Genomic DNA, 27,983 nt, shown 5'->3' on the forward strand with positions numbered 1-27,983 from the left:
GGAAAAAATAAATCCTAGGTGGATTTCCGGAGAGATGGCCCCGGATTCGCGGTATCTGACTTCCCATCTCGAGGCGGCCGGGGTGGAGCTTTTGCATAATGTAAATCGAGCCCCCTAATCTCCCCCTGCTGACGGCCTGCGCCTCGGACAGGCAGGCAGAGGCCCGAGTGCGCTGCCGAGGCCGCCGGCAGAGGGCGCCCGCGGCTCCTGGGCCGCTGGTCGCGCCGCGGGGCGGAGCGACGGGATCTCGCGGGATTCTCGCGCGTCAGGGGCCGGCAGCCAGCATGGCGGACTCGGTGCTGCTGCTCAAGCGGGGTCCTTCCCGCTCCACGTGGCTGCGGGCCCGCAAGGCCCGGCCCCAGCTCATCCTTAGCCACCGGCCCCGCCGCCGGCTCTGGACCCTGCGCTGGTGCGGCCGAAGGCGCCTTCGGCGGCGGCTGCTGCAGGCCCAGGCGGCCGGCGCGGACTGGCGGGAGGGCGGCTGTCTGGTGTCGCGCGCGCCGGCGGCCCGGAGGCCCAAGACCGGGGCCCGCAGCCCGGCCCTCAGCCCGGCCCCGGAGGCGGCCCCGGCCTCGAGTTGTGCTGCGATCCTCCCCATCCCGCCGGTGCGGCCGGCCGGCCCGGGCCGCGCCTTGTTGCTGCTGCCGCTCGGCCAGGTGGGTCGCGCCGGGGAATCCGGGCGGGCAGAGAAGGAGGGGTGGAGTGACAGCCCCAGAGCTGCCGGCCGGGAGAGGACTGCGTGCCCCCGCTGGTTCTCGAACCGCAAGCCGGGCTCGTTCCTCGTGGTGCTGAGCAGGGTAACGAGGACCCTCCCGAGGGGATTCTAGGTCTTCGGAGCGGAAGGGACTTTAATAGCAATACTAACAATAAATAGGTCGCATTTACCGGGTGCTTAGAAATGCCAGGCTCTAAGTGTTCTAAGCGTATGATCCCATTTAGTACTACGTACTCTCTGTGGAGTCATTACCACTGTATTTACAGAAAGAGCAGATAACAGTATTGCTTTGGTAACTTGCCAAAAGATAAAGAGTGGAGGAAGAGCCAGCAGTCAGACCCTGACAGCCCCTGCTCTTCACTTGGACATTGGTCTGGAAGGTCTCCCTCAATACAGGAGGGAAGTGAAAACCCAGGAACAGGAGACTCGCAGGCACTGGACCTTTGTAAGGACAGGGAGCCTTGACGACAACAGAGCTGAGTCCAGGGGACCCCCTCGGGTCAGTGTTCACCAGACTGTCCCTGCGGCTGCCATGGGATATGATCTTAGGTTAAAAATATTTATAGTTTAATCTATTAATGAGTCACCCGCAAAGTATTGTGTTATGTAGAAATTAGCCTTCTTTTGATATGTGAATAGCCAGTTAAGGTCTTAGACGTTTTCAGTCATTAGTAAAAGAACCTGTAACCTTTCTTCCTTTCTCTTTTCTCTCCCTCTAGGGCTTTACTTTTAGCGGAATCTGTCGTGTGACCTGCCTCTATGGCCAGGTGCAGGTGCTGGGTTTTGCCATCAGCCAAGGCCAGCCTGCCCAGGATGTCTTCTCGACCTACACCCACTCTCGCCTGACTATCAATGCAGTCCATTATTCAGTGCCTGAGAAGAGCAAAGAGATGAAAAGGGAAGCCCGGGCTCTTCTCAGATCTCATCTTAGCCGAGGTAATGAGAAGAACTGGGGGACCCAATGAGGATGTGTTCTAACGAGGCTGGTCATTTGTAGGTGCTGACTGTGGCCTAGACCTTGCACTCTACTGCATCGATTTAAATCCTCACCAGGGTCCTCAGAGCGAAACTATTGTTCTCACCATTTTACAGATTAGAAAAGTTGCCTAAGGCCACACAACTTTTATGTAGCAAACCTTGATTGACTTCTGCACCTAGGTGTGTTCCTGTTATGCAGTACAACCCCTGAAAAAGGATTTGAAACATAATTCCTACTCTCAAAAAATTTGCTGTTTAGCAGAGGAGAAGGTAGTGCTAACGGGCATAGAGTTTAAAGGAGTTGTATGTCTAAGGTAGTTTATATTTGTCTTTACAGATGACAGACGTTGTTTGATGAAGAATTTTTCTCCTCTGTGTTCCATTATCATGCTGGAACGTCTGAGAACCTCCACTGTGAACTTCATAACCAGCCATCCAGGTTTATCTTACATTTTCGTACAAGAGGTAGAACCAGTTTTCGTTCAGCATTTTGCTAATTAATTTCACCAAAGCAGTCATATCATATGACTATGTAGGATGCTCCCTTGGAAGATCAGTCTGTCTGTCATGTTGTGCTGTAAGTCTGCAGAACGTAATACATGTGTATAGTTAAAAAAAAATAGTATGGAAGGATATATTGTGACTATTGTGTCTTCTACCCATCCCCCCTCCTTAGTTTCATCCCCCAGAGAAAGGCATCCTTTTCTATTGTAGTGGTTAAATGCCTTTTGGCTTTTTTGTTTTGTTTTGGGGGGTAGGTAATTAGGTTATTTATTAATTTTTTTAATGAAGGTACTGGGGATTGAACCCAGGACCTTGTGCATGCTAAGCACACACACTACCACTGAGCTATACCCTCCCCATTTTGGCATTTTTTTTTTAATGGTTATCTTTATGTCTTGATATACTAACTTGAGACAGAGTAAATTTTTTCTAAACTCTGAATTTCAGTGTACTTAACACCTTCTCCCATCTCTCTCTTTCCTCATCTCTGAGTTTTTGCTGCCCATGTTGTTAATTTCCTGAAGTCAACTCTGTTACTATGATTGTCTCCCATGAGCCAGTAAATTGAGTGTAAACTACGGGAACATCAGACTGGATGTGAGGTGTGAGGAAGGGTGGAGGAATGACACCAGGCTCTTTGGCCTAATCACCTGGGTGCATGGAGTTGCCATGAACTGAGATAGGGCTGCTGCGGGAGGAGATTTGGGTCCGTTCACTTTAAGGTGCCTGTTGGACATTCCGTTGGAGATGTCAAGTGGGCAGCTGAATTTGTGAGTCGGGAGTTCCGAGGAGTTGGGAGTGTAAATTTGGGAGCTTTCAACAGAAGAGTGTTCCAAAGCCCATGAAATGGGGTAATAGCATGAAGGGAGTTGCTGCAGGTAGAAATGAGGAGGTTCGAGGTCTGAGCCCCGAGGCACTCCCAAGAAGAGATCTAGATGAAGGAGCAGCAAAGAGACTGAGAAGGAGGGGGCGTACTGATGTTGGAGGAAACCAGACCAGTGTGATCAGGAAGCCTTGCAAGGAAGTGGAAGTGTCAGATGCTGCTGAGGGTGACCTGAGGCCTGAGAAAGGAACTCCAGGTGTGGACTCATGATCTGGACAAGGGTGGTTTCATTGGATTGCTGAGTGGGAAAGCCTGGTTGGAGTGGGATGAACAGCTGGGGAATACAGGAACGCAAGGGTTTAGTCGTAAGGAATTTGAGCTGTTATAGAGTTCGGCTGTAAAGGGAAGAAAGAAATGAAACAGTCGTTGGAGGAGTAAGTGTGATCAGGAGAGTTTTGTTTTTGTTAAGGTGGATGAAAAAAACGCATAATTGAATACAGCCACAGGAGAGACTGCTGGTGTTGCAGTGGAGAGGGGGTGGCTGGAGCAGTGTCAGTGACTGGGCCTCAAGGGCGGGGTCCCCGTGTCTGCCTGAGGAGCAGAGGCAGTTCAGAGTGGCCGGAGGAAATGCCCCGCACAGGGCCGGCGTGCGTTACAAGTTCTCTTCTGTTTCCTCTTACTCTGTGAAGTGAGTCAGGGTTATCACTGAGTGGAGGCCTAGGTAGTGGGTGGGTGTTGGAGGTTTGAAATGAACGGAGAAGATATGAAACAAGGGTGGGACAGTGAGGGGACTGCTGTGGTCACATATATTTAATCTCGTGCAGAGTCCAGTGGCTTGATCAAGGCTGTAGAGAAGGGAATGGAAACTCTGCGTTACCTAGAGAATGTTCCAGATGCCACAATCAAAAACATTCTTTTTTCATTTATTTTCAGCTTTTCTTTTCCTGCAACTTACTCAACCATCACTGTTCATTTTTTTTATGGTCTTTCTTGGGTAGCTTCCCTCTCCCCACTTAGGTGTTGATACGTTCTTGAGTTGTATTTTCATATAAGACAGACAGTAAACTTAAGATTGTCTCATTTTAAAGATGATTTATTTTGCCCTCAGTGATTGATAGCTGAGCAGAGTGTGGAATTAATAGGTTCAAAAGAGGTTTTCCTCAAAACCTCAAAGAACTTGCTCCATTGTTTAACAGAGCCCAGGGTTGGGCTAGGAATCCTCACGCCAGGCTGATTCTTGCTCCTTGTGTGACATCTTTATCGTCATGGTAGAGGAACTGCAGGAAGATGTGGTCATGGTTGGGTCTCTTCCTTGATCCTCCGTCATGCCATCTGAAGCCCGCACTTGCTTCTGCCCGGGCCCCGCTCTTCCATTCCTGGGGCTTCCTGGTACTTCTGCTAGAACGCCATTGGACGTCACCACTCTGTCTTCCACGTCCATTCAACTCATTGTGTTTTTCTTGATGCTCTTGGGGATTGTCTTGACTTATTCCAAATCATCAACCTGTTCTACAGCTGTGGTCTTCGGTGAATTTTTCTTGTGACAATCACTTTTAAATTTCCGTCCATTTTCTTTTTCTCCGGAGTCTCCTGCACAGGTGATGGCAGCTTGGAAGGAAGTGTGAGCTATGAAAATAGAGACATGGATGACTTTAGGAAGATAGTTGACAGGACTTATTGAAGGGTTGGATGTGGAGGGTGAGACGAAAGGAGATCACATTGATCTTTTGTGGCTCACAGCTGTATGGGGCTTACTGTTTAGAATGGAAGAAAGAAAGGTGCATCTGTGCTCACTTGTTCTCAAAGCTTACCTTGTTATTTGCAGATTCCGACTTTCCAGATTAACTCGGAATATTTTGCCTTGAGGTCTGTGGGCATTAGAAGAGATAAAAAGAAAAGCGGCCTTCGTGTAACAGAGAGCGCCTTTTCGGTCATGGAGGAGTTAGTCAGCGTCTCTTGCGGTGAGTAGTACACGCTGATGAAGCCCAGTGCTTACCCAGCAAAGCCCCAGAGGATTGCTGTTAATAGTTAGAGTCTAAAGGAGATGGCTGATTTTGGGGTCGCTGTTTGTTTCACCTCCAGAAGAAGCAGACGGCTGCCCTGTCATTCTGGTCTGTGGCTCTCAAGACGTTGGAAAGTCAACATTTATTAGATACCTGATTAACCAGTTGTTAAACAGGTAAATGTTTTTATTCTTGTTTTGACATGTTACGAGTTTTGGCAGAAGGTAGGATTTTTATTTGAGAAGCTAGGTAGGAACACATGTTGACTTCTGAGTGGAGATTATGGACAGTTATGCCCAAAGCCACTCAGCTGGCGGGTGGCAGTCTCGGTTATACTGTGTTTTGAGGTGAAGGGGTGATGCTTTCAGGTGTACCCACCATGCCTGTCTGTGAGCTCCGCAGAGTCGTTCTTTGGTCTCAGAATCTGTTTGTCCAAATCCAGAGATTCAGAGTAGGGATAAATTCTGTTGTACTTAACAGGTAAAATTTTAGGAAAGACAAAGTTCTATCCATGTAATGAGTGGATACTGTGGCCATGCCGGTCACATTTTCTCTTTACTGTTCTTCTTTTTTATGTTGGTTTGGGGCATTCTACCTAAAAGGCTGCATACAATGGATTATTCCTGTGTATCATGTAAAATCTTTACGATCTGAAATCTGATTTATCCTTTGGATGTAGTAAAAGCTAGTTAAGAGTTTCTTTCTTTCTTTTAAATTTTCAGTATATCCTGCGTGGACTATTTGGAGTGTGATCTGGGACAGACAGAATTTACCCCTCCAGGTTGCATTTCTTTACTTAATATTACAGAACCAGTCCTAGGTATGTATCACATATTTCTTATATGTCTTGGGTTTCTAAAATGCAAAAGTAATGATACTTCCAAAAAACTCAAGGAATACAAAAATATAAAATGCAAACAATGAACATTCTTTACTACCTCACCGATCTTCCCGTGACTGTTCCTCTAGCCTCAAAAGACACCCAGAAACCTCAGTGATACCTTACTAAAATGGAACTACCATCCATCGTGTTTCATAAATTGAAAACACACTTTCCTCTAAGATTAGCCTCTTATGTAACCCTACACAATGACCTAAACCAAGAAATTGACTTGATATAATACTGTTAACTAATCTATATTTTATTCGGAATTCACCAGATGTCCTACTAATATCCTTTTTATGGTTCAGAATCCAAATCAGAATCCCACACTGCTTTTTTTTAATAAGAAAATATACATAACATGCTATTTATCATTTTAACCATTCATATGTGTACAATTCAGTGGCATTGAATACGGTCGCAGTGGTGTATAACCACTGTCTCTCTCCAGACCCTTTTCATTATCCCAAACTGAAATGCTATACTCATCAAACAGTAATGCCCCCTCCTGCCCTCCCTCTAGCCCCACGGAGCCTCTAACCTGCTTTCTGTCCCTATGAATTCGCCTGCTCTAGGTACCTCGTATAAATGAAATCATATAATATTTGTTTGTCTGTATCAGGCTTTTTTCGCTACACATAAAGGTTTTTAAAGTCTGTTCATATTGTAGTATATTATACATCAAAGTTTAATTCCTTCTTATGTTATATCCATGAAGTTACCAAATCCGGTGTCATAAAGATTTTCTGTACTGTTTTCTTCTAGCAATTTCGTAAGTTTTAGGCCTAACATTTTGGTCTTTGATCCATTTTGAGTTAATTTGTGTGTATAATACAAGGAAAGGGTCCAGCATGTGGATGTCCAGCTCTCCAGTATCCATCTGTTGTCCTGTCCCCATTGAATGGTCTTGGCAGTCTTGCTGAAAATCGTTTGACCATATAGGCAAGATTGTTGGGTTTTTTTTTTCTGGGATCTTTGTCTATATGTCTTGGGCCCGTACCACACTTTTAATAACTGTACCTTTGTAATGAGTTCAGAGTTGGGAAGTGTGAGTCTTCCAGCTTTATTCTTTTTTAAGATTGTTTTGGCCTTTTGGGACCCTTTACAATTCCATATGAATTTGAGAATAAGTTATTCCATTTCTGGGGAAAAGGCTGTTAGAGTTTTGATAGGGATTGTATTGAATGTGGATCGGGTGGTGTTGGCATCCTAATGTAGAATCTTCGTGTCCATGAACACAGGATGTCATTCTAATTTTTCAGGTTTTAATTTCTTTAAGCAATATTTTACCTCCTTGGTTAGATTTATTCCTACGGATTTAATCCTTTCAGTTGTTACTGTAAACAGAATTGTCATTCCAGTTTCCTTTGCAGATTGTTCATTGCTGGTGTATCGAAATATGACTGACTTGTGTTTTGATCTTGTGCCCTGCAGCTTCCCTAATTCCTTTGTTATCTCCAGTAGTCTTGTGAATTCTTTGGGATTTTCTGTGTATGAGACCATGTCAGCTCTGAATAGGGTTGGTTTTACCTCTTCCTTTCCAGTGTTGATGCCTTTTGTTTCTTGTCCAATAGCTCTGGCTAGATCCTCTAATGCAATGTTTTGTTTTGTTTTAATTTTTTAATTTACTTTTTTATTGAAGTATAGTTGATGAACAATGTTGTGTTAATTTCTGGTGTACAGCATAGCAATTCATGTATACATATGGGTATGTGTATATATACCTTTTCATATTTTTTTATTACAGACCATTACAAGGTATTGATTATAGTTCCCTGTGCTGTACAGTGGATCCTTGTTTAACGCAATATCGCGTAGAAGGAAACATCCTTTTCTCGTTCCCGATCTTAGAGGGATGCATTTAGTCCTTTTCCATTAAGTAAAGTGTCAGCTGTAGGTTTTTCAGTTCCCCTTTGTCAGGTTGAAGAAGTTGTCTTCTATTCCTATTTTATGAAATGTTTTTTATCATGAAAGGATGTTGGATTTCATCAAACACGTTTTTTGTTTCTGTTGAGATAATTGTGTGACTTCTGTTGATTTTTAAAGGAAGCAGATGGTATCGTATTAGGTTGCTGGATATGTGAGGGATTTCACAGATTTCTTGTTAGTAAGAGTTTTTGAAAACATTTTTTAAACAGTTTTATCAAAAATAATTGTTTAGACTTAGCTCTTTAGCTGGCTTCATTGTTCCTCTTTTTACATTTTCTCTACGCTTTTCCCCCCCTTTTTCCCCCTTAATATTTCACTGGGCATTTCTAAAAACAAGGACACTTGGCTGCATAATCATATAACACCACCACTGGAATCAGGGTAGTAACACTGCTGCAGTGCGGGCACTCGGTTTTGTCTGTTGTTCCAGTCATCTGGGTAGGCCCAGTGTGTACTCTTTAAGTCTTTAGTTTCCTTCACTCTGGAGCAGTTCCTCTGGCTCTTCTTATCTTTTGTGACCTTCACAATCTGAGAGTACATTTGTATGTTCCCCCATGATTAGGTTTAGAAGTGATGCTTCTCCGAGTGTCATGTCAACACTCAGTTTGTCCGGTCACCAGAGACATTAGCTTTGATCGATTGGTTAAGATGGTGTTTGCCAGGGTTTTCCACTCTCACTAGGTGTGCTGGTTTTATTTTCTTCTGACTGTCATTGCTTCTACATCCCCTCAGGGGACAGACCCCCCCCATGGACAGAGTTAGCCAATATATGTATGTTTAAACCCACACATGACATGTATGTACATGTATAATGTGTGTGTTTTTGCATATATATGTTATATGTACACACATACATATTTTTGTCTCTTTCTGTATCTTTGTATTTATTGAGAGCCATGAGTTTGCACCAATCATTCTGATTCTACTCTAGCACCAAGGCTTTAATCTAGTTAGCCTTCCCCTGCCATATTTATGAGTTCCTTCTCTGATGGTAAGAACCTTGGCTATAGTTATTCCCAATATAATTCAATCCTTTGACTACACGGGCCACTCCATCAGTTGTGGGCAGCCCCGAGTCCCCTGGCCCCAACCTTGAGGGGAATCTCGCCAGCTCTATCCCAGCTAGCCTTGCACCAGCCACATTGGCTAAGGTCCTGGCCCTGCCAGCTGTGTTGGCAGCATTGTCCTGGTCACCTGCCTACCATGTATGCTGGCCCTGCCCCCGACCACAGGGCATAGGAAATGGCTCAGGGAGTGTCAGCTCTGGATCGAGACCACCTGAGTTCCAGCCCAGCCGATACCTTCTAGCTGTGCGGCCGTGGTCAGGTTGATATCTTTCTCAATTTCTTCATCTGTCGAAATGGGGAATGTAACACACGTACCCCACAGGTTTTTATGAAAACTGGAGACTCAGAGTAGCACACCTCGGACACAGTAAGTACTGTGTTTCAGCAAGTGATTCCTGTTTTTTTTTTAACATTTTTTTATTGATTTATAATCATTTTACAATGTTGTGTCAAATTCCAGTGTTCAGCACAATTTTTCAGTCATACATGGACATATACACACTCATTGTCACATCTTTTTCTCTGTGAGCTACCATAACATTTTGTGTATATTTCCCTGTACTATACGGTATAATCTTGTTTATCTATTCTACAATTTTGAAATCCTAGTCTATCCCTTCCCACCCTCCACCCCCCTGGCAACCACAAGGATTCCTATTATTTTGAAGTGCCCTTCAATTAGTGTGCAAGCCCTACAAGGGCAGGGATGTTTGTTCTGTTCACAGGCATGTCCTAAGTATCTGTAGCATATGTCCAGTAAATGTTGAATGAATGGCCATATTAGGACGTGATTGGGGTTAACTGTGCATGTTAACGTGCCTAGATTTCTGAAAATGAGAGCACAGCTATTCCTAATGTAGGATGGTCTCTGATTTCCTAAGGAGCTTTGCCAGGGAAGACGGCTGAAGCAAAGCCCTTGCCTCCTCTGAAGTCCTCATGGATTGATTACTCTCACCTTTATCTTCTTAGGACCGCCTTTCACTCACCAGAGGACCCCACAGAAAATGGTATATTATGGAAAGCCTTCCTGTAAAAACAACTTTGAGAATTATATTGAGATTATCAAGTACGTGTTCAGCTCCTACAGGAGAGAGTCCCCTCTGATTGTCAACACGATGGGCTGGGTGGCAGGTGAGTCTGTGGAGGCACCTTGGTAGGAGGGCCGGACTTTCGGGCATTAGTGTTGGAGCCAGTTTTTAGGACAGTCTCCTTGTTGGTCTCTTGCTTGTCCCAGCTCCTGGTGGGAGCATGCCATTGCTTGGTGTGCTCACTGCCCCCATCACCTCCCTCCTCACAGACCAAGGGCTCCTGCTCCTCATTGACCTGATCCGGCTGCTTTCGCCCAGCCATGTCATTCAGTTCAGCTCTGGCCGCAGTAAGTACATGCCGGACCTCACCCCCGACTACGTGGACGACATGGACGGCCTGTACACGAGAAGCAAGTCCAAAGTCAGAAACAGAGGTTTCTACCTGCCAGAATTTGCTGACAATTTTGAATTTGCTGATGAAGAAAAGGACAGTCCAGTCGTGTTTACTGGATACAAACTGATGTCCGTGAAGTCAGAGTTTGTGTCTAGAAAAACTCCAAGAAATAGGTCAGTAAACTGGCACAGCTGGAGAATTAAGTCTCCTTCAGTTTAATAAGGTCTTTTGTCCTCAATTCCTCCAAAGGAATAAGTCCTCTAAAGTTTTTCAGATCTCTGTCACAGCTGTCTGTTTATGAAGGAAAGTCAATTATTTTCTGAATGGTTACTTTCCCAGTGGAAGTATCCAGAATTGGCCTGTAGGTCTGGTTGCCAGGAGCTTTGACTTAAAGGATTGCCAGTGGGTTTATGGGAAGGCTGGGCTGCAGCTGCTGCGGCTGGAATGCAGGTTGTGTGACCATAATGTGCTGACAGATACACTGTCCCTGAGCAGGAGGTGGACCGCTGACGTTAAACCTCTATCTCCCTTGTTCTGATTTACTTTTCAGAGAATCACATAACAGAGTCCTTCGTGATTTGGCGGTGCTCAGCTACCTTGGCCAGCTGCAGCCTCCGGTGCCAAAACCACTTTGTCCCTTACATGGTCTGACACCCTATCAGGTAACCTGAACTTTGGGATGTGTTGTCTTTATTTTGTTTACTTAACAAGCACTTCTGTGGCTTCCTGTGTGCCGAGTGCACTTCTAACCATTTCATCCTCAGAGCAACCCGATGGTGTAGGTCTGGTAACTGTCCTCGTTTTACAAACAGGAGGCTGAGTAATCCTGCGCTGAGTGGCAGAGCTGGCCTCGGACCCAGGCAGTCCAGCTCCAGGCTCGTGCTCTTTACTGCTGTGCGGGGCATGGCTCTGGTTCCATCCTGGCTAAGAACATTCTACCTAATAGCAGAGGTGGCCCCAGGCTTAAGCCCAGGCAGCCCGGCTCCAGCACGGGGCTTACTAGCTGTGTGCGCATCAGCCCCTCCTCCGCGGAGCAGGAGGCCCAGGCCCCGGGGACTGGCTGTGCAGACTCAGCGAACGTCCGCAGTGGCGCCCGGCGCCCGAGGAGCACCCGTACGGCCTTTCGCGCTGCTGTCCAAGGCAGCTTCTAGCACTGAAGTCTTGGATTCCAAGTTCTTAAGAATTTTGTGTGTGTGTGTTTGAGGGGGCAGGTAATTAGGTTTATTTATTTATTTTTGGAGGAGATGCTGGGAATTGAACCCAGGACCTCATGCATGCTAAGCATTTGCTCTGTCACTTGAGCTATACCCTCCTCACCAAGAATTATTTTGTAAGGAAAGCACTATAATATTAGGATTTGAGATGCTGAAAGAATAAAGTAGCAACAGGTAGCATTTCTTAAATGCTTACTCTGTGCTGTGCTCTCTTCAAAGCCTGTGTTAACTCCTTTACTCACAGTGGTCCTGTTATTGTCCCCATTTTACAGATGGTAGAGCTGAGGCCAGAGGCACTGAGTGCTTGCCCAAAAGGGCATAGTAGGAGTTTACGCTGGGCCTGGAGCCCAGGCAGCCTGACTCAAGAGCCCAGAGTCTTCAGCTCCACTGTATGTCCTGTCCAGAGCTGAGCACTCGCTGGGTGCCAGGTGCTCTGCTCACATGTTACCTGGGGTGGCTCAGGGACTTAAAGGTGCCTGCGAGGGGGCTGCTATTACAGGCCCTGCTTACAGCTTGGAAAACTGGGCATAGTCAGGAGCAGTGGCCTGGATGGTGAGGATGTGTCCCAAGCCTGCTGGTCAGACTGGGTCCAGGCTTCCGAGTTGTTGCCAACTGAAGAATCTAAGGCAGTTTGTTGAATGGAGTTTTGGTTGATTTACCCCAGTTTACTCACTTGGCGATGCTGTGTAACTGAACTTGAAACTTACCTGCCAGTGATTTAAACTGCCTTTTGTTACAAATTCAAATTTGATTTTGAAATCTAAATATGTGTAAAAAACTCTTTTCTGCTTTAAAAGTTTAGAATTACCCAATTCCAAAAAAAGAAAGTTACACATTAAAGCTAGTTATTTACCTTGTGCTCCAGGAATGCAATCCATTTTTCTTAATGCAGTAGTTAAATTAGGGAGTGAATAAATTTTTACTTTCTTACGTTAGAAGGCCTCCAGTGACTGGGGTTCTCAGTTTCCCTCACCTCCAGCCCATTTAGGATGTCCCTAAACTTGCATCTTAGTGTCTCTTTAGACAAAGTTCCAGGCATTCAGTTTAGATTTCTAGCAAGTGTCACTGGTGTATGGGAAGTTTGTGTAAATTTCCTGGGTTCTCTGCATTAAAGCAATGAAACACTAAACAAATACCGGTTAGTGTCTCCGTTCTGTTTAGATACTTTTTGGTAGGCAGTTTGACAGACAGAACATTAGATAGCTGGCTTGTCAACTTGTGAAAATTACACATAGTCTTTCAAGAAGAATTAACAGAGAGAGATGCAAATTTATTTTCCAGGTCCCTTTCAACGCCGTTGCGCTCCGGATTATCCATGCAGATGTGGCTCCCACCCATATATTGTACGCCCTGAATGCCAGCTGGGTTGGCCTTTGCAAGATCGTGGATGACATCAGAGGATATGCAAATGGGCCCATCCTTCTCGCCCAGACTCCAATCTGTGATTGTTTGGGGTTTGGTGAGTCTGAGAGTAAAACACGCCCGTAAACCTCCTGAAATTGAACCACTTTTTCAGCTGTAGATGGCTAGGCCTGACCTTGTAGCTGTCGCTTGGCTGGAGTGGTCAGAAGGCTTCTCTGTCTTCTACACAGTGGGCCTTGGGGGCTGGAGGGCAGGAAGGAGGTCTTTCTCTGCTTCTCCCGTCAGCTCCTCTTAATGCAGGATTCCCAAGGACCTGCTCACGGCCGCCCCCTCAGTTGGCATGCTTTCTAGGCCACCTCACCACCTGCTGGGCTCTAGACCCAGCTTTAGGCTGACTTCCGTAGGATCTCTGCAGCATCATGTGCATCAGAGCTCCAAGCCTATGTTACCAGTGTGCTTCTCCGCTGGAATATTTCACTGGCATCTAAGACTTGGGTCCAAAACTGAGGTCTGAACAGTCCCTCTACCCACTTCCTGATTTTCTCCCCAAACCTGCCCCTCCTACCCAGCACCATCCTCTCTTCCCGGCCTCAAATGGTCCTTTGAGATTTACTCTGCTATTACGCCAGCATCCTCCCTGGCACCCCCTTGCTTTCATTCACCACATCCAGCCACTGGCCGACCTGGTAGCTTCTGTTTTCGGAATGTCAGACTCCTCCTCTCATCTCTTTTCACCACGCCTGTCTCATTTCTGCCCTGGGACCCCCCACCCCCTCCACCCCCCATCAGGAGTGATCCGAGCACACTTGTGATCGCTTCACACCCTAGGCCTCCCTCCACACAGATCCAGCGTCCGGACTGGGCCTCACAGTGCCCGGCAGGTTTGGCCCCCGCCTCCTCTCCAGACCACCTCACGTGAGCATCCCCCTGGCTCACTGAGATCAGCAGACATCAGCGTCTGTTTCTGGAAGAGAGCCTGACCTACATAACCCAAGATCAGCAAAACCCTTAAATAATTAAACTCGTGTTTCTGATTTATACAACACTGAACTTCTCGAAAGCATTTCCACAGAAGTCGTTTCATTTAGTACAGACCATGAAGAAGGGACTGCGATGGGGAAGGATCAAGTCGTCTTTGCGCTCCTCACTGGTGGACGGGCTCCTCCCTGGCCCAAGGGCGCCCTGGCTGAGACAGTCTAGGGCTTTGTTTCCTCACAGCTGGACAAGGGGCAGGGGCCAGGTCTTCAGATACTCAAATACACTGTCTCTTGGCACTTTGTATTTTCAAAGCAAGACACAGTTGAAGTTGAAACTCTTACTTTAAAAGCCATTCTACAATTCTGAGTGGTGGGGAGGTTTGATATCTTCCAGAAAGGATGATTTTTGTGTGTTTTGTGTGTCAAGGAATTTGTAGAGGGATTGACATGGAGAGGAGGCTTTACCACATTCTCACTCCTGTGCCCCCGGAGGAGCTCCGGAACGTGAATTGTCTTCTGGTCGGAGCCATCTCTGTCCCACAGTGTGTCTTCAAGAGCCAGGTGAGTACGACCCCCAGGGCCAGCCCTGGTATTAGCTGGCCGTGTCCACGGTAGAGGGTGTGGACCTGGAGTGGGGGTGAGGGTCACAGGAGCAGGTCAGTGTCTGGGAAACACGCCCTATTGTAGGCGCTAACGAGGCAAAGTAGGGTGTCAGCGTGCCCCACAGGTCCAGGGCTGTGAATCACCATCACTCATGGTCGGGAGCCCCTGGTTGAGCCAGTATCGCAGAAGGAGTTTGTGGGAGAAGAGCCGAGGTGGCAGCTCCAGGATGGCCCCTTCCTGAAGACAGTCTTCAGGGGCACCCGTGGGAAGTTCACAGAGGGTCACATCAGTCAAGGGCATCTATAGCCCCAAACTGCAGCCAGTGCCCCCCCCCACTGGTTCTGTTGGTTGGAGAGAGCACCCTCCTCCTGTCCATTCTGATGCTATCTGATGTGTTTGTGAGGTTGAGTTCTTTTTTTTTTTTTTAACATTTTTTTATTGAGTTATAGTCATTTTACAGTGTTGGGTCAGTGTGAGGTTGAGTTTTAAGTGGGCCCTTTGGGGGGAGGGTAGCCCAGTGTCTTGAGTGAGAGGACCTTACTCAGACGCTCACTCTTAACATTGTCTTCCGGGGGAAGAAGTCAAGTACTACGAACTCTTCTTGGCTGGATCTGAAGGGCTTGCGCGTGTTTTCTCTGTGCTCCCATTTCAGCGTGGGCTTGAAGGGACGATACCTTACATCACGACAGATTATAACTTTAAACTTCCTGGAGCATCAGAGAAAATTGGAGCAAGAGAAATTGAGGAAACACAAGAAGAGAAAGTACACCCCAAACCTAAATTCTATCGAAAAACAAACTGATCCTGATGCCCTTAATAAGGGAAGGAACTTTCCTACCAGGAAGCTTGACTCTGTCTCCAGCCTGGCACCCATGGACGGATGGGTTCTGTGGCCCCGGACAGCACGCTCACGTAGCCAGCAGTGTGTTCTGCAGCTCGTGGATATGTTTAGAACACGTTTCGGCCTCTTCAAGCTACATGACCCAGAGGTTCGCCCTGGTCTTCTATTTTATCTTCTAAAGGGATAGAGCAGCAGGGAAAACAGAAAATGTGCGTTAAAACAGAAAGAACCTGGTAGATTCCTCTGATAGTTTTACAAGGACCTGGTTGTTGGAATTTGGGTAAAAATAGAGAAACTGGGACAACAGAAATGTACCAAGGACTTTGGAAGGCAGGCTGACCAGCGGGATGGAGAGCACGGTAAGATTCGGAGGCACACTGTGGTCCAAGCCCCCACGGAGGGGCCCACCTGCAGGGCCTTTCCATCCCTGCTCGTTCGATGCTGCCTGAGGTCTCCTTCCAGCAGGCACATGGGTCGAGTGTTAAGCTTATCTTTGGTCTGATCAACTTAATCAAGGTTTCATAGATAAAAGTTTGACTCAAGAGCCCTTCTTTTTTTTAATCTGATGGTTTTATGTGGAAAAAATTGCTCTCAAATCCAGGAAGCCTATCCTGGGGCCTTTTAAAAACTAGATTTGCCCTATTGACTTCTCATCTGAGATTGAAGACACACCATGGGCAGAGCTGGACACGCGGCTGTTTGGAAGCAAGACTGGCCCAGCGGCTCACGCTCTTGGCTTTGGCGACTGCACCTGAAGTGTGTGCCGTGTGGGGTTTTCCCCGAAGGGAACCGCAGGCCTGCGAGGATGCTGTTCTCCCGGAGGGCTTTGGGGGAAAACAATGCAAGTCTCTTCTTGTCTTCTCCCTGGTGGCCAGGATCCTTTAACCACCAAGGTTGGGAGTGGTTTTGGTGACCAGTCAGGGCAGTCAGGTCAGGTCACATCATTCCTGCATGTAGGATGGTGAGATACTTAGTGAGGCGGCATTTCAAACTGGCATTGTGAATTCCAGCTTCCCAGCAGCACGTGTTGAAGGACCACCGTTAGGATGTGGGGGTCTTAACATTTACATTCATTTGAACTGTTGGTTCTCGTTGTCTTAAGCAATCATTAGCGTCTCATCTCGTAAACCCACAGACTTACGGAGCCCTTGTCCCCCCCCAGGGTTAGTTTTGATACCCTAGAGACCATTTAAAGTCAGACTTCTCGGTTGCCTCTTACCTACATCTAAACTGAACTTGTACGTGTTTTTCTGTCTTGGCGTTGGAAGAATTTCAGCAGACGATCACTGTCAACTTTTTGCCTCCTTCCCCGGTTCTTGTATCTTTACAGTAATGCTCATTAGAGGTCTGTAGCAGTAGGAGGAATGGAAAGTGGTGTCTGGTCCTTTGCATTTTCATTAAATACAGGCTCCCCTTTAACCCATTTCCTCCTGGCCTTGAAAATTGCCCTGTGGTCAGTCCTCATCGGCACAGAAGACATACGTTGCCACCAGAGGGAGCTGTCAGCCGTTGGTCAGACGGCCACAGGGTGCTGGAGTTGGCCGGGGAGCCGGGACAGGCCTTTCACAGGGTTCAGAGACGCTATGGTCAGACCCCAGGGTGTGCTGGTCAGACTGGCAGCAGTGCACCCACCTTGGGTGTTTGCCATCTGATTATCACTGTCGGTGGTTTGGGCTTCTGCCATTTCCCCTGGTCTGTGATGGTTCAGAATGGGTAGCACGAGAGACACTCTTAACAAAAACTCTTAATCATGTCTATGCGTGATTTTCGATGCTTATTTTAAGAAAATTAAAGGAATATATGACTTAGAACATGAAAACCCTTAATCACTGCTTTTAGTGTTTCTTTAAAATCAGTTCTTCAGATCCATTTATAGGACAGGTGGATAAGAAAATGAAAAGATTCTCAACTTCTAGGGTTTCTTTTATTTTGTGAACAAAGGTAATTCCACTGTCCCCATCTGTCCGCATTAGGCCTTGTGGGCAGGAAGCAGCGTATCCTCTGAGACCCCAGCATAAAAACGGAAGACTTGAGAAAGGGGAGGGGGGTAGTTGAGCTGGCCCTTCAGGGGCCTCAGATGATGATTTTTGAGAAATCAAAATGTGGAAGTGGCCAGCCAGAGAGGATGGTGGGGGTGATGAGGGCCCCAGCTGGCCGAGGGAGCCCCTGCCCCACCAGGATCCCTGTGACAGACAAGTACACACAGACCAACAGATCTCTGGGACCAAGCGATGTGGGACAGTGTTTTTAAATTGTCTGATTGTTTTTTCCTTAGATCTGGATATGTACTGACGAAGGCAGCAGGCTTTGATGTTAGAGCTCCCGAGTTCAAATCCGGACTGGGCCTCGGCTAGCAGTGCAGCTTTGAAGAGGGTGTTTAACTTGAACCTCTTTCCTTAAGATGGGATGACCGCTTCCCATGAGGTCCCTGTGTGAGGAGGACGTGAGGCACGTCTGTAGCAGGTGTAGCAGTAACTCTTAGTGCGAGGCCTGTCTCTGGTTAGACTGTAAACTCCTAGAAGACAGGGACCAAGATTGCATTTCTCACGGTCACGTTGGGAGGATGCAGAAACTAAACGTTTGCATCTGAAGCCCTCTTACCCGGTGGCCTCCGGGCAGGTTTACCCTAACACCAGTCTTCCTGCTGCAGGTCCTGTTCAGAAGGCCCAGAGAGGTAGGTTCCATGGCTTCTGCTGATTACTCACTCCTGGGAGTTTCCCATAAACCCCACTTACTGCTTTTAAAATTATGTGACCACTTTACCCGTGTAGGAGATGGTCCTCAAGTCCACGACCACTTAATCACTGTTAATGTATGATGCTTTCTCGTCTGGCTTTTTTCTAAAACCCACGTGTGTATTTTACAGAGTTGTCCCACTGTACATGTGGTTTTCTGTCCAGCTCTTTTCACTTAACACGTGACCTTCTATATCATTAAATATTTTTGAGAATGTGAATTTAATCGTGTAATTTTGTTACATATATGGATAGCACGTTTTCTTCCAGGAAATTATTTAAATGCTTGGAAGAAATTACGGCAAAAACATTGGAAGAGGGCAGTGAAATCTGGGCGTCGTAGTGGGGAAGTCAGAAACCCCAGCAAGCACCTGCACCTCTTTTCTGCGTCAATATCGAGTGGAATAAACTCCAGTGGGCATTTATTTTAACTTTCCTGTCTGAGCCCAAGTATGTAAGTTAAATCCTTTCTGGGCTATCTTTAATAGTGTGTTAGAAGGAAAAAGAATTTTGGTCTCAGAAGAGTTCAGATAGGAAGCAAGCAAGCCAGCAGGCCAGGGGCCTGTGCCTGTAACTGCCTCTCCACGAGCGGGCACTCAGTCCCGCAGCCCTCGCTCCCGGGGAGGGCCTGGCAGAGGGAATGAGACTTGGCTGACAAACCAGGCCTGAACAGTGGCTAAAATAAATATGGGGGCCATCTGTGCAGGAGGGGGAAGAAGACACGTGATGGAGGGCCTCCAGACAGGCTTTGCTAAGTTAAAGATTTCCAAGGCTTTGCCAGGAAAAGAATGGGGCAGAGGGTGGGCCACGGGGTCGGGGAGCAGTCTGAAAGGAGCTGCACTTGGAGTCGTGGGGCAGCAGGTCCAATCTGGAGATCCCGGGAGCTGAGTAAGCAGTCTCGGGAATCAGCAAACAGCCCAGCCGGCAGACAATGTGTTGGGCTGGGAAGCCAAGGGTTGCCATGGCGACCGGCCCTGATGCCGCCGTGGCGTTCAACAGACTGTGGCCTGGGTTTTTCTAATACTTTGGAACCTGGTAGGTCTCTGGGCTGCGAAGGTCTGCTGGGCAGGGAGAAGCCACCCAACTTGCAGGCCTTCCTCCTCACCAGAGTCCAGCCAGAGCTGATGCTGGCTGCTGGGGTTGCAGAGACGAGGGGCTTCGTGGCACTACTTTCCGGGAAAGGAGAGGGGCAGGCACCCGCCAAGGCAGCCAGCAGTGTGCGAAGTGCGTTCCAGGGAGCATATGGGTACTTGGGAATGGAAAATCCAAGGGGAGAAAACCACCGGCAAGGAAACAGTGCGAACCACGGCCACGGAGTCCATACGTTAAAATACACAGCGCTCGGGGGGCCTGTGCCGGAGGAGAAGCGAATTGGCAGGGCTGAGAGCTTGGTGGTTTTCTGTGCAGACGATTCAGCTGGAGAAATTACGACAGAGGCTGGGTCTGGGAGAAGCCCTCCAGTGCTGGGACTGCAGCTGGGCAGAGAGGGACGGGGACGGGGGCTAGCACGTGGCTCCAGGGCCAGGCACAGCGCCACCACCCCAGAGGTCAAGCATGAGCTCAGTCCTGACAAAGTACGGGTCTCCACCTCGCAGCTGGCTCGGCCTTCGTCCGGGAGCCGGTGAGTACGTTTTCTTCCTCTTGCTTCCAGAAATGAGGATTAGCGACACAGAGTGAGAAGAGGAGACCATGTGGGTCTTGAAGGGGCCGTTCTGACCCGACACTTGCTGAGTTAGCCTGGCCCCTTTAGGAACCCTTCCTGCAGGTGGGGCACGTTTTGTCCTTCATGGGTGACTTAATGAGTTGAGATTGTAGAACGCAAGGGTCACCCAACAACCGATGGCCATTAGCTCCTGTCTTCCGAGAGAGCAGAGGAGGGGTTGCTTTCAGTTTCAGCCGCCCAACCCCTGAGAGAAGGAGCAGGGTCCCGTGTGAAGAGCTGCTTCCCGGGCAGCTGCCGCAGGGGTGGCTCTGATGGTGGAAGGCTCTCTCGCTTCCTCTCTTGTGAGATGGAAGGTGGGTGGGCAAGGTGCGCCCAGACCTTCAGGCCATCAGTTCTGTGCATTGAAGTTGTGTCCCCATTGCCAGGACAATCTGGGGCAGGTTCCCAACTGTGCCTTTGTAGCTCACTCCAGAAGGGCCATGAAATCCCTCCTAAACCATCAACATGTTCAAGTTCGCTTTTTTGGGTGGGGGGAGACAATTAGGTTTACTTATTCTTTTAGAGGGGATCCTGGGGATTGAACCCAGGACCTTGTGTTGGCTAAGCATGCACACTATCACTCGAGCTATGCCCTCCCCGCTAAGTTCACTTTGATACGGGCGATGATGCATTTTGGCGGTGGCGGAGGAATGGTGTGCATAGACTCAAACAGCCTCCCAGCACCCCAGAGTCAGGGGCCTGACCCGAGAAACGTCCTATTCCTGGCCAGAGAGGAACGGCCTGGGGGTGTGTTGGCCACTGACCTCTCAGTGTTCAGATCAGAGCCCTTATTCCAGCCTTCATCTGCCCTGCGAGCCCCCACCCCGTGGCTGGCCCAAGACAGATTTAAGAAGCAGACAGCGAGCCACGGAAAGTTCCTCCTAGCGCCCAGATGGGCCTCTGCAGGGTTGCAGGGTTGGCTGGGATGACTGAGGGATGGCTGGGTGTGGCGGGTGCCATGAGAAAGGGGAGCTGTACAGAGATGGTACAGTGTCAAACCACAGAGAGGATGGGAGAGCATCTTACAGAAGAAAGATCTCATCCTTGGGCAATGAGCATTTAAGCATTTTTAGCAGGGTAGGTAACATTTTCTAACTTGCATTTTAAGAAAATCCTTTTTTAAAAAAATTTTTTTTAGTTCGTTCTTCTGGGGGAAAGAATTAGGTTTATTTACTTTATTTGTTTCTTATTTTAATGAATGTACTGGGGATTGAACCCAGGACCTCGTGCATGCTAAACGTGCACTCTACCACTGAGCTACATACACCCTCTCCCCAGAAAATCCTTTTTGATAGAAGTTTGGAGAGTGGATTTGGGAGCGTTTGAGGAAGAGAGCATGGCAGATAAATAGAGCCAAAGAATCAGGAGGCTATTGCAATAATACACATGAAAGGTGGTCATTTAATCCCTTTAAATTAGCATATAAATAAATAAAAATATATACACTTATGCACATACATATATGCATGTGTGTATACTTTGTTCTGCTTATACAAGTAATACATCTGCACTATAAATTTCTCACAGTACATAAATGATGAAGATATTTCCAGTTGTATTTCAGACTTTTTCTATGAATATACACACATGTGAACTTACCTACATATACGTGTACATGTAAAAATGTTGAAATGAAAGAAAATATGCATTTTTGCAGTTGTTTTTCCCAATTAACACTTTATTTTGGAGATTAAGTGCCAATGCATAATAGTCTACTTCATTTTTTTTTAGTGGCTTCATGATATGTATGGGTATAATTTTTAAACTAGCCCTTTATGAGTGGACCTTTGGGGGTTGTTTCCAGTTTTTTGCCCTTGTAAATAATGTGATAGTAAATATCCTTATACCTGTATTTCTGCAGCCTTGTGAAAGAGTATCTGTAGAATAAATTTCTGGAAGTGGAATTGCTGGGTGGAAGGGACTGGGCATTTTGCATTTTAATAGCTATTTCCAGATTGTCATCCAGAAAGCCACTTATTCCCCCATCAGCAGAGTATGTTGGTCCTTCGGGTACTTTCTATGTCTAGTTATCATCTTCCATGAGTCCGCTACAGACAGGAGAGGGTGGGTGGCTGGGCAGGTGTCCCCTTACATGGTCTCCGGGCATGTCTCTTTTTCGTCCACTCCCATTCCTGGAATGCCGTGGCTCTTGGCCGAGGTGCGAGGGCAGCTGCAGGCTCTGACATCGTGCATCTAGAACTTCCGAGGGTGGGGGGCACCGAGGGCACTCCAAGGTCCTTCTAAGAACCCTCTCGTGCAGTAAGTTTTTAGCGGCACAGATTACAGAAGCAACTGACTAGTATTGAATTGCAGCTCTCCTACTTACCAGCTCGGTGATTGTAAGCAAGTCACTAGCCTTCTGAGCTTCAATTTCATTATCGTTAAAGTGGCGACAACAGCAGTGTCTACCACCCAGGGTTTTGTGGTGCTCAGATGAGGTGCTGTCGGAGTTGGTGTCTGATAATTCCAGCATCTTAAGTTTTTGTGGGTCTGTTTCGGTTGGTTTTCAGACATGGGGTCTTAGTTACTTGTGTGCCTAGTTATCTTTGACTGTGTGTTGGACATTGTATTTTAAAAATTATTTGCAAGAAAAATTTGAGGCCTTAGATGATAGAGGATCTTCCTGTGCTTCTGCCATATGCCGGGAGACACAACCAGTCTGGGATGAGCTTAATCCAAATTCAGGTCTGAGGTTCCCTGGACTTTGAGCTTTCCCCCCTAGCTCCATAAAGCCATTAAAAGTGAAGCTATCACTCACCTCTTTCTTCAGAATGCATAAACACCCTGAGAGCAAAACCACCCTTTTACCTCCCTAGATCCTCCTCTTGTGTATTGTCTGGTTTGATGTTTTAAAGATTTAAAAAATAACTTTTTCATCCAGCTTTTTTGGTTGTCTCAAGTGGGAAGGTTGGTCTGATTTACCCAATTCACTATTGTAGGAAGCAGAGTCCCCACTGAAGGACCTAAACATTCAGAGCATTTAGTACATTGTTTCTTTGAAGCTGTTGTTTCCAAAACCATGGTGTGTTTTTAAAGTCAGATCATGTTCCTCCTCTGTTAAAAAAAACTCCAATAGTTCCTGTCTCCCTCAGAATAAAAGGCAAGGTCCTCACAGGCCCTCATAGGACCTGATGCCCTGTCACTTCTCTGACTTTACCTCCTCCCCTTGCTTTCCCTGCTCCAGCCACACTTGCCTCATTGACGTTCCCTTGGCAGGGTGACCAACTTATTCTGGTTTTAAAACTGAAATCTTGTGTCCTGGGAATCCTCTCAGTCCAGGGGAGGCAAACTGGATCAGTTGGTCACCTTAGCTCAAACATAATATATGCCCCTACCCCAGGAACTTTGCACTTGCTGTTTTCTCAGCCTGAGATGTTCCTCCTCAGATATCTGCATGGCTAGCTCCCTCACATCATTCCAGTCTCTGAGTACTCAAAGTCATCTTCCTTGGAGAGGATTATCAAAAATAATGGGCATGTCTGTGCATGCATGCACACACACACCCAGTCACTCTCCGTCCATTAGCTGCTCTATTTTTCTTGAGATACAAATGAATAGGACTGAGGCAGAACCTCTCCAGGCCCATACTGGAGGCTCTTGAGCACTAGCATCCACTACAAAGTCATGACAGGCTAAGCTGCCCTGCCCAGAAACTGCCTCTGTAGGCTGGGCCTGGACCCTGAGCTTGGGGGAAGGAGGGATCTTTGGCCTCCGTGGGCCAACAGGGAGACAAGACCTGTCCCAGGCAACCTGGGTCTCTGCTGAGGATGTCCAAGGGGCCAGTTAACAAAAGTTTCCAACCACTGGGATCGGTGTTCCAACAATGGGTTAGATATTTTGAAATCCCAGCTGTCCTGAAAGTCTGGCCAGTCTTTTCTGTGGTCAGGATCCTGGCTCAGAAGCTTTTGTTCCTTGGACAGACTTGGCCCTCAAGAGGACCTCAGTCTGTCTGGCCAGGTTTAAACGTCTGCAGTGGCCAGCAGCTGGCAGTGAGACTGGAATGTGGCCATCCTGCCTCAGCCACAGACAGCCCTGGGGATACAGGCAGGCCTCCATCTCCTCCTCTTCCCCCTCCCCAGGGTGGGAAAACCCCAGCACCCCAGCTGACAGAGTGCCTGGCTCTAGCTGGGGTCTCAGCTCCTCCCAGGGGGTGGCTAGATCTGACCCCAGGCTGGATGTTCAGACCTGTGGGCTGTCCTCTGAGCTGGGATCCTCCTTGGAGACCAGGGAGCCCTGCCACCTTGACTGGACTGAGTTTTGAGGTATTCGGAAGTCAGCCGTGAGAGATGGTTGGTTATGAACTGATCCAAGTTCAAGTCAACCAGCATTCCCCTGGCACCTGCTCTGGGTGGAACTGAGCCTGGGCCCTGCATTCAAGGGGCTCCCAGCCCAGGGGGATCCAGATGGCACCGTTTCAGTGTGGTCACCTGCAGCAGAGGCAGGACCAAAAGGCAGCCTGGCTCCCCGGCTGTGCGACAGCACCCTCGGTCCCCCCGGGAGCAGCATGTTGGGGCAGGTCTGGTAGGGGCTGAGCGGCCCTGCTGGGCCAGGGATGGCCTTGCTCCCCAGGTGATAGGGAGCAGGTTTTCAATCAGAGCAGGGATCTTTTCAGATTTGCATTGTATTCTTGTGATGACTGTCAGCCACTGTCCACAGAGCCCCTGCCAGGAGCAGATCCTGTGTGTGGAGGCCACTCTTTCGGGCTTAGTCTTTTAATCCCCACAGCAACCCTGTGATGCAGTACTGTGAGTGTCCTCACTGCGTAGATAAGGGCACTGAGGCCCAGAGAGGCTAAGCTACTTGCCCAAGGCCACACAGCCAGCAAGAGCTGGCATCTGATGCCAGGATGCAGGTGCCAGGCTGCATTCTGGAGACAGGGGGCCCAGACAAGGTAGTGGTGGCCTGAGCTGGGCCCACAGCATTCTAGAAGCAGAGCTCAGAATGGCGTGGGTGGCTGGTCCATGGCCAGGCCGCCCCAGGGTGTGCTTGTCCCCATGCTGCAGTAGGTAGATGGGTGGGTGACGATGGTCAGGCCAGAAGCTGGACGTGACTAGAACTCCCACCCCATTGCCTCCGGGGAGTTGGTCTGAGGGGACTGTTGTCTGGCTGCCCCCCTCCCACATGCTCATGGGGGCCCAGGAAGAGGCCCGTTTTCTTCAAGGCCTGTGATGAGTGGGCTCAAAGGTCAGCGAGGCTTATCCAAGCCTGAAGAGCCCCCAGAGTTCCCAAGCAGGGGTGCATCAGGGGAAGGGAGGGGCCCCTGAGCCTTGGGCTCAGCAGCGATGGGCAGGAGGGGCTGTTTACTGACTGGACCCTGGAGGCACATGGAACTTGAATATCTCGGCCACAGAGGGAACAGAGGGTGGCACAGGTGCTGGTGGGGGTGAGGTGACCCTGGCGGCAGCCCCCACCCGCTTCCTGGCTGCCTGGGCAGGTCTCTGGACCCCTCCGAGCCTCAGCTCCCTGCTCTGTACAATGGGGGTGGAAGTAACACAGTGACGGGCTCATCAGGCAGCTTAAAGGAGACCCACCTAGGAGGCTCTGCGTCCAGGGCCTGGTACACAGGGGAACTTGTCAGATGTGGGTGTCCCTGCTGTGGGCCCAGCTGGCAGCTGGAGGACAAGGACTGCCACAGGGTCCCTGGCTGAGCAGGAACCTCTGCTTCTGAGGGGTTCGTGTTGGAGCACCTGGGTGAAAACAGCACAGGCTCCTGGCCAGGCCGCCGGGGCCCAGCCCCTTCCGGGCCTGGCATGGGGCTCCCTGCTGGCGGAACTCTGCCCAGGCTGTGGTGGCAGCACACACACAACCGCACCCGGGAGGGAGTGCCGGGACAGCCCGGCTGTGCGGCGCGGCAGAGGAGCGCCCCCGCAGGGCCCACTCGGCGGGGCTCTGCCTGCCTCCTCCCTGGGCTCTGCAGACCCCGTCTGGGGCGCTGCCATGCCTGGACGTCTCACATGTCTCGGTCCCAGCCCCTGGAGCTCTTGCGGGTTTGAGAAGGGGCTGTGTGGGCCCTTCGGGATGTGGGGAGGCCCACCCTGTGCCGGCCCTCTGGCTTGGTGCACGCAGCATTTTCCAGAGGGGGCCGGTGAGCCACAGCAGCCATGCGCTGTGAGGAGTTGTCTGGGGAGAAGACCTGGGGCAGGGGCCTGGCTGAGGCTTAAGGGTCAGACTGGCTGTCAGCCAGGTTTCCACCAGCACCTTCCAAACTGATGGACCCGCAGGTGGTTGAGGCTTCAGATCTGGTGTCCAGCCTTCAGGATGGTTTACTTTGTGATGGGAGTGGGTCGGGGGTGGTCTGTGATACCCCATACCAGGCCCCACTGTTCATCCTTCCTGCAAGGGCCAGCCCCAGGTTCACTGCCTGCCTGCTAGCCAGGGGACGGCCTTCACCCTACCCCAGGCCCCCACCAGGGGCCACGAGCAGGCTGTGGTCCTGGAGGATCCTTGGCCTGTGCCTCTGGCTGGTGAGAGCAGATTCTTCTCCTTACCTGGAGCTGGCGGTCTGGTGGGTTGTGTAGGGGCAGAGGCGGTCAGTGGGACACACCTCCTCTCAGGCTTGGCCAATGGGGCAGAGGCTGGGGAGCTGGGGGCTAGGGGGCTGGGAGGTGGCTAGTGCCCTCCCAGCGCTGCGTTATATAACGCCTCTGGCTCGCTGGCCAGACATAATTCCTAACAAGCCCTGCCGGCCGACCTGGGAGCACTTCAGCCCAGCACAGACCGCGAGGCTGCTTCTCACGCAAGCGGTGCTGCTGGTACTGGGCTGGTACGGCCGGCAGTGTCAGCTCCATTCCTGGCCCACACCCCTACCCGCATAGCTCCCAGGCTGCCCTGGGGGTCCAGACAGGCCTCCCCAAGTGCTGGAAGGTGGAGGAAAGATGTGGTCACTTGCTCCTGGGGGGCTCAGGGTACCACAGAGGGCCATGGAGGGCCTTGCCTGATGGAATGCAAGGACCCCCCAAGGTCTTGATCCCTGTGGGGAAGCCCTTGCTCTCTCTGCTTAGCACCATGTGAGCAGAATCTTTTGGAGATAACGCAGTGGGGGCCTCTCTCCTTACCCCAATTTCACAGATGTGGGATCTGAGGCTTCAGGAAGTGTCATGTTCAGGGATACCCAGCTAGAGAGGCAGAGGAGGACCCTGGACCTTAGGGAGCTGCCCTCAGGGAGCCGTAGGGCCCAGACTGGTGGGGCAGGAGTCAGCCAGGGCAGAAGGCAGAAGGGGCATCTAAAGGCCCTGGTCTGTGAACACTGGAAGGGAAGTTTCCCCACAGGGCCAAGGTTTCTGTCGGCTGTGGCTCGCTGGGAGGTGGCTGGTGTCCAGAGTTGATGGCTGGCTTGGATCACCTGCTCCTCTTCCTCTTTCAGCCCCTTACTCAGCAGGCCTCTCTGGCCTCCTGTTCAGGCTCTCACGCAGCACTTTTGCTCTCAAGGAAACAGCTGTGGTTTGCAGAGGGCTCGACCCCCTCCCCACGTCCAAGGCCATTGCCAGGCACTGGATAAAGCAGCCTCAGGTCTCCCGCTTCCTGTCCCTCTGCCTGTCCCAGTCCTGGCCCCCGGTCAGTGGAACCTGATGGCAGTGGGGACAAGTGGCAAAACTCTGGGGTCTACCTGCCTGGGGCCACAGCTCCCAGCCCCCAGCCCCGAGGGGCACTCCCAGAGGGGGGCACGCCCAGAGGAGGGCACAAGCCATTGGTCTCCTTGCTCCCCTGTCCCGGGGTCACGAGGTTCCAGGAGGATCGAGGCAGGAGACGTGGGGCCTGAGACTGTGGGAGGACAGGCTTCCAACTTGGGGCTGCCCTACCTCCCTCTGGGCCCTGGGTCCCCCATCTGTACCCTGCAGTGACGGTGCCTTCAAGGGCCAAACAATGTGGCCCACAGAGCCAAGCAGTGAGAGCATGGCTCTGGATTTCCCCCCCAGTTTGCCCCCTTCCTGCTCTGTGTGGCCCTGGGAAAGTACGTGGCCCCTGGCCTCCGCTTCTCCATCCCTGTCCCTGTCATGGGGTGCTCCCACTAGCCTCATGGGGCAGACATGAGGCTTAAAGGATATAATGGATGAACAGTGCTCAGCATGGCATCTGGCCCAAAGTAACCGTCATCACTTTGCCCGTCTGGGAGTGGGAACACAGCCGCATACAAGACAGACGTGGCACCCCACGAGATCTCCCAGAGGTGATGGAGAACCCCCTCCCCACATTCGTAAGCAGTGTCACGAGCCATCTAGCTTCCT

The 27,983-nt window shown here is 49.6% G+C and overlaps 2 protein-coding genes across 3 annotated transcripts in view; both read left to right on the forward strand.

The window, feature by feature from the left end:
* Positions 1–255: 255 nt before the first annotated feature.
* Positions 256–18,277, forward strand: NOL9 (nucleolar protein 9). Its single transcript, XM_072975494.1, has 12 exons — positions 256–656; positions 1,435–1,651; positions 2,031–2,158; positions 4,846–4,981; positions 5,103–5,199; positions 5,746–5,843; positions 9,872–10,033; positions 10,200–10,497; positions 10,875–10,986; positions 12,820–12,997; positions 14,305–14,438; positions 15,133–18,277. Exons 1-12 carry the CDS (start codon positions 285–287, stop codon positions 15,280–15,282), a joined length of 2,082 nt encoding a protein of 693 aa, XP_072831595.1. The 5' UTR covers positions 256–284; the 3' UTR covers positions 15,283–18,277.
* A 1,243-nt stretch (positions 18,278–19,520) lies between these two features.
* PLEKHG5 (pleckstrin homology and RhoGEF domain containing G5) overlaps positions 19,521–27,983 on the forward strand; it is a 45,643-nt gene continuing 37,180 nt past the window's right edge. The window contains exon 1 of one of the 2 annotated variants that reach the window (XM_072975504.1): positions 19,521–19,677. In XM_072975504.1, the coding sequence (XP_072831605.1) occupies positions 19,611–19,677 (67 nt within the window). In that variant the 5' untranslated portion in view covers positions 19,521–19,610. The remainder of the gene's footprint in view (positions 19,678–27,983) is intronic. The other variant, XM_072975503.1, reaches the window with a different exon arrangement.

Source organism: Vicugna pacos, chromosome 13 (genome assembly GCF_048564905.1).
Source record: "Vicugna pacos chromosome 13, VicPac4, whole genome shotgun sequence".
Taxonomy (NCBI): domain Eukaryota; kingdom Metazoa; phylum Chordata; class Mammalia; order Artiodactyla; family Camelidae; genus Vicugna; species Vicugna pacos.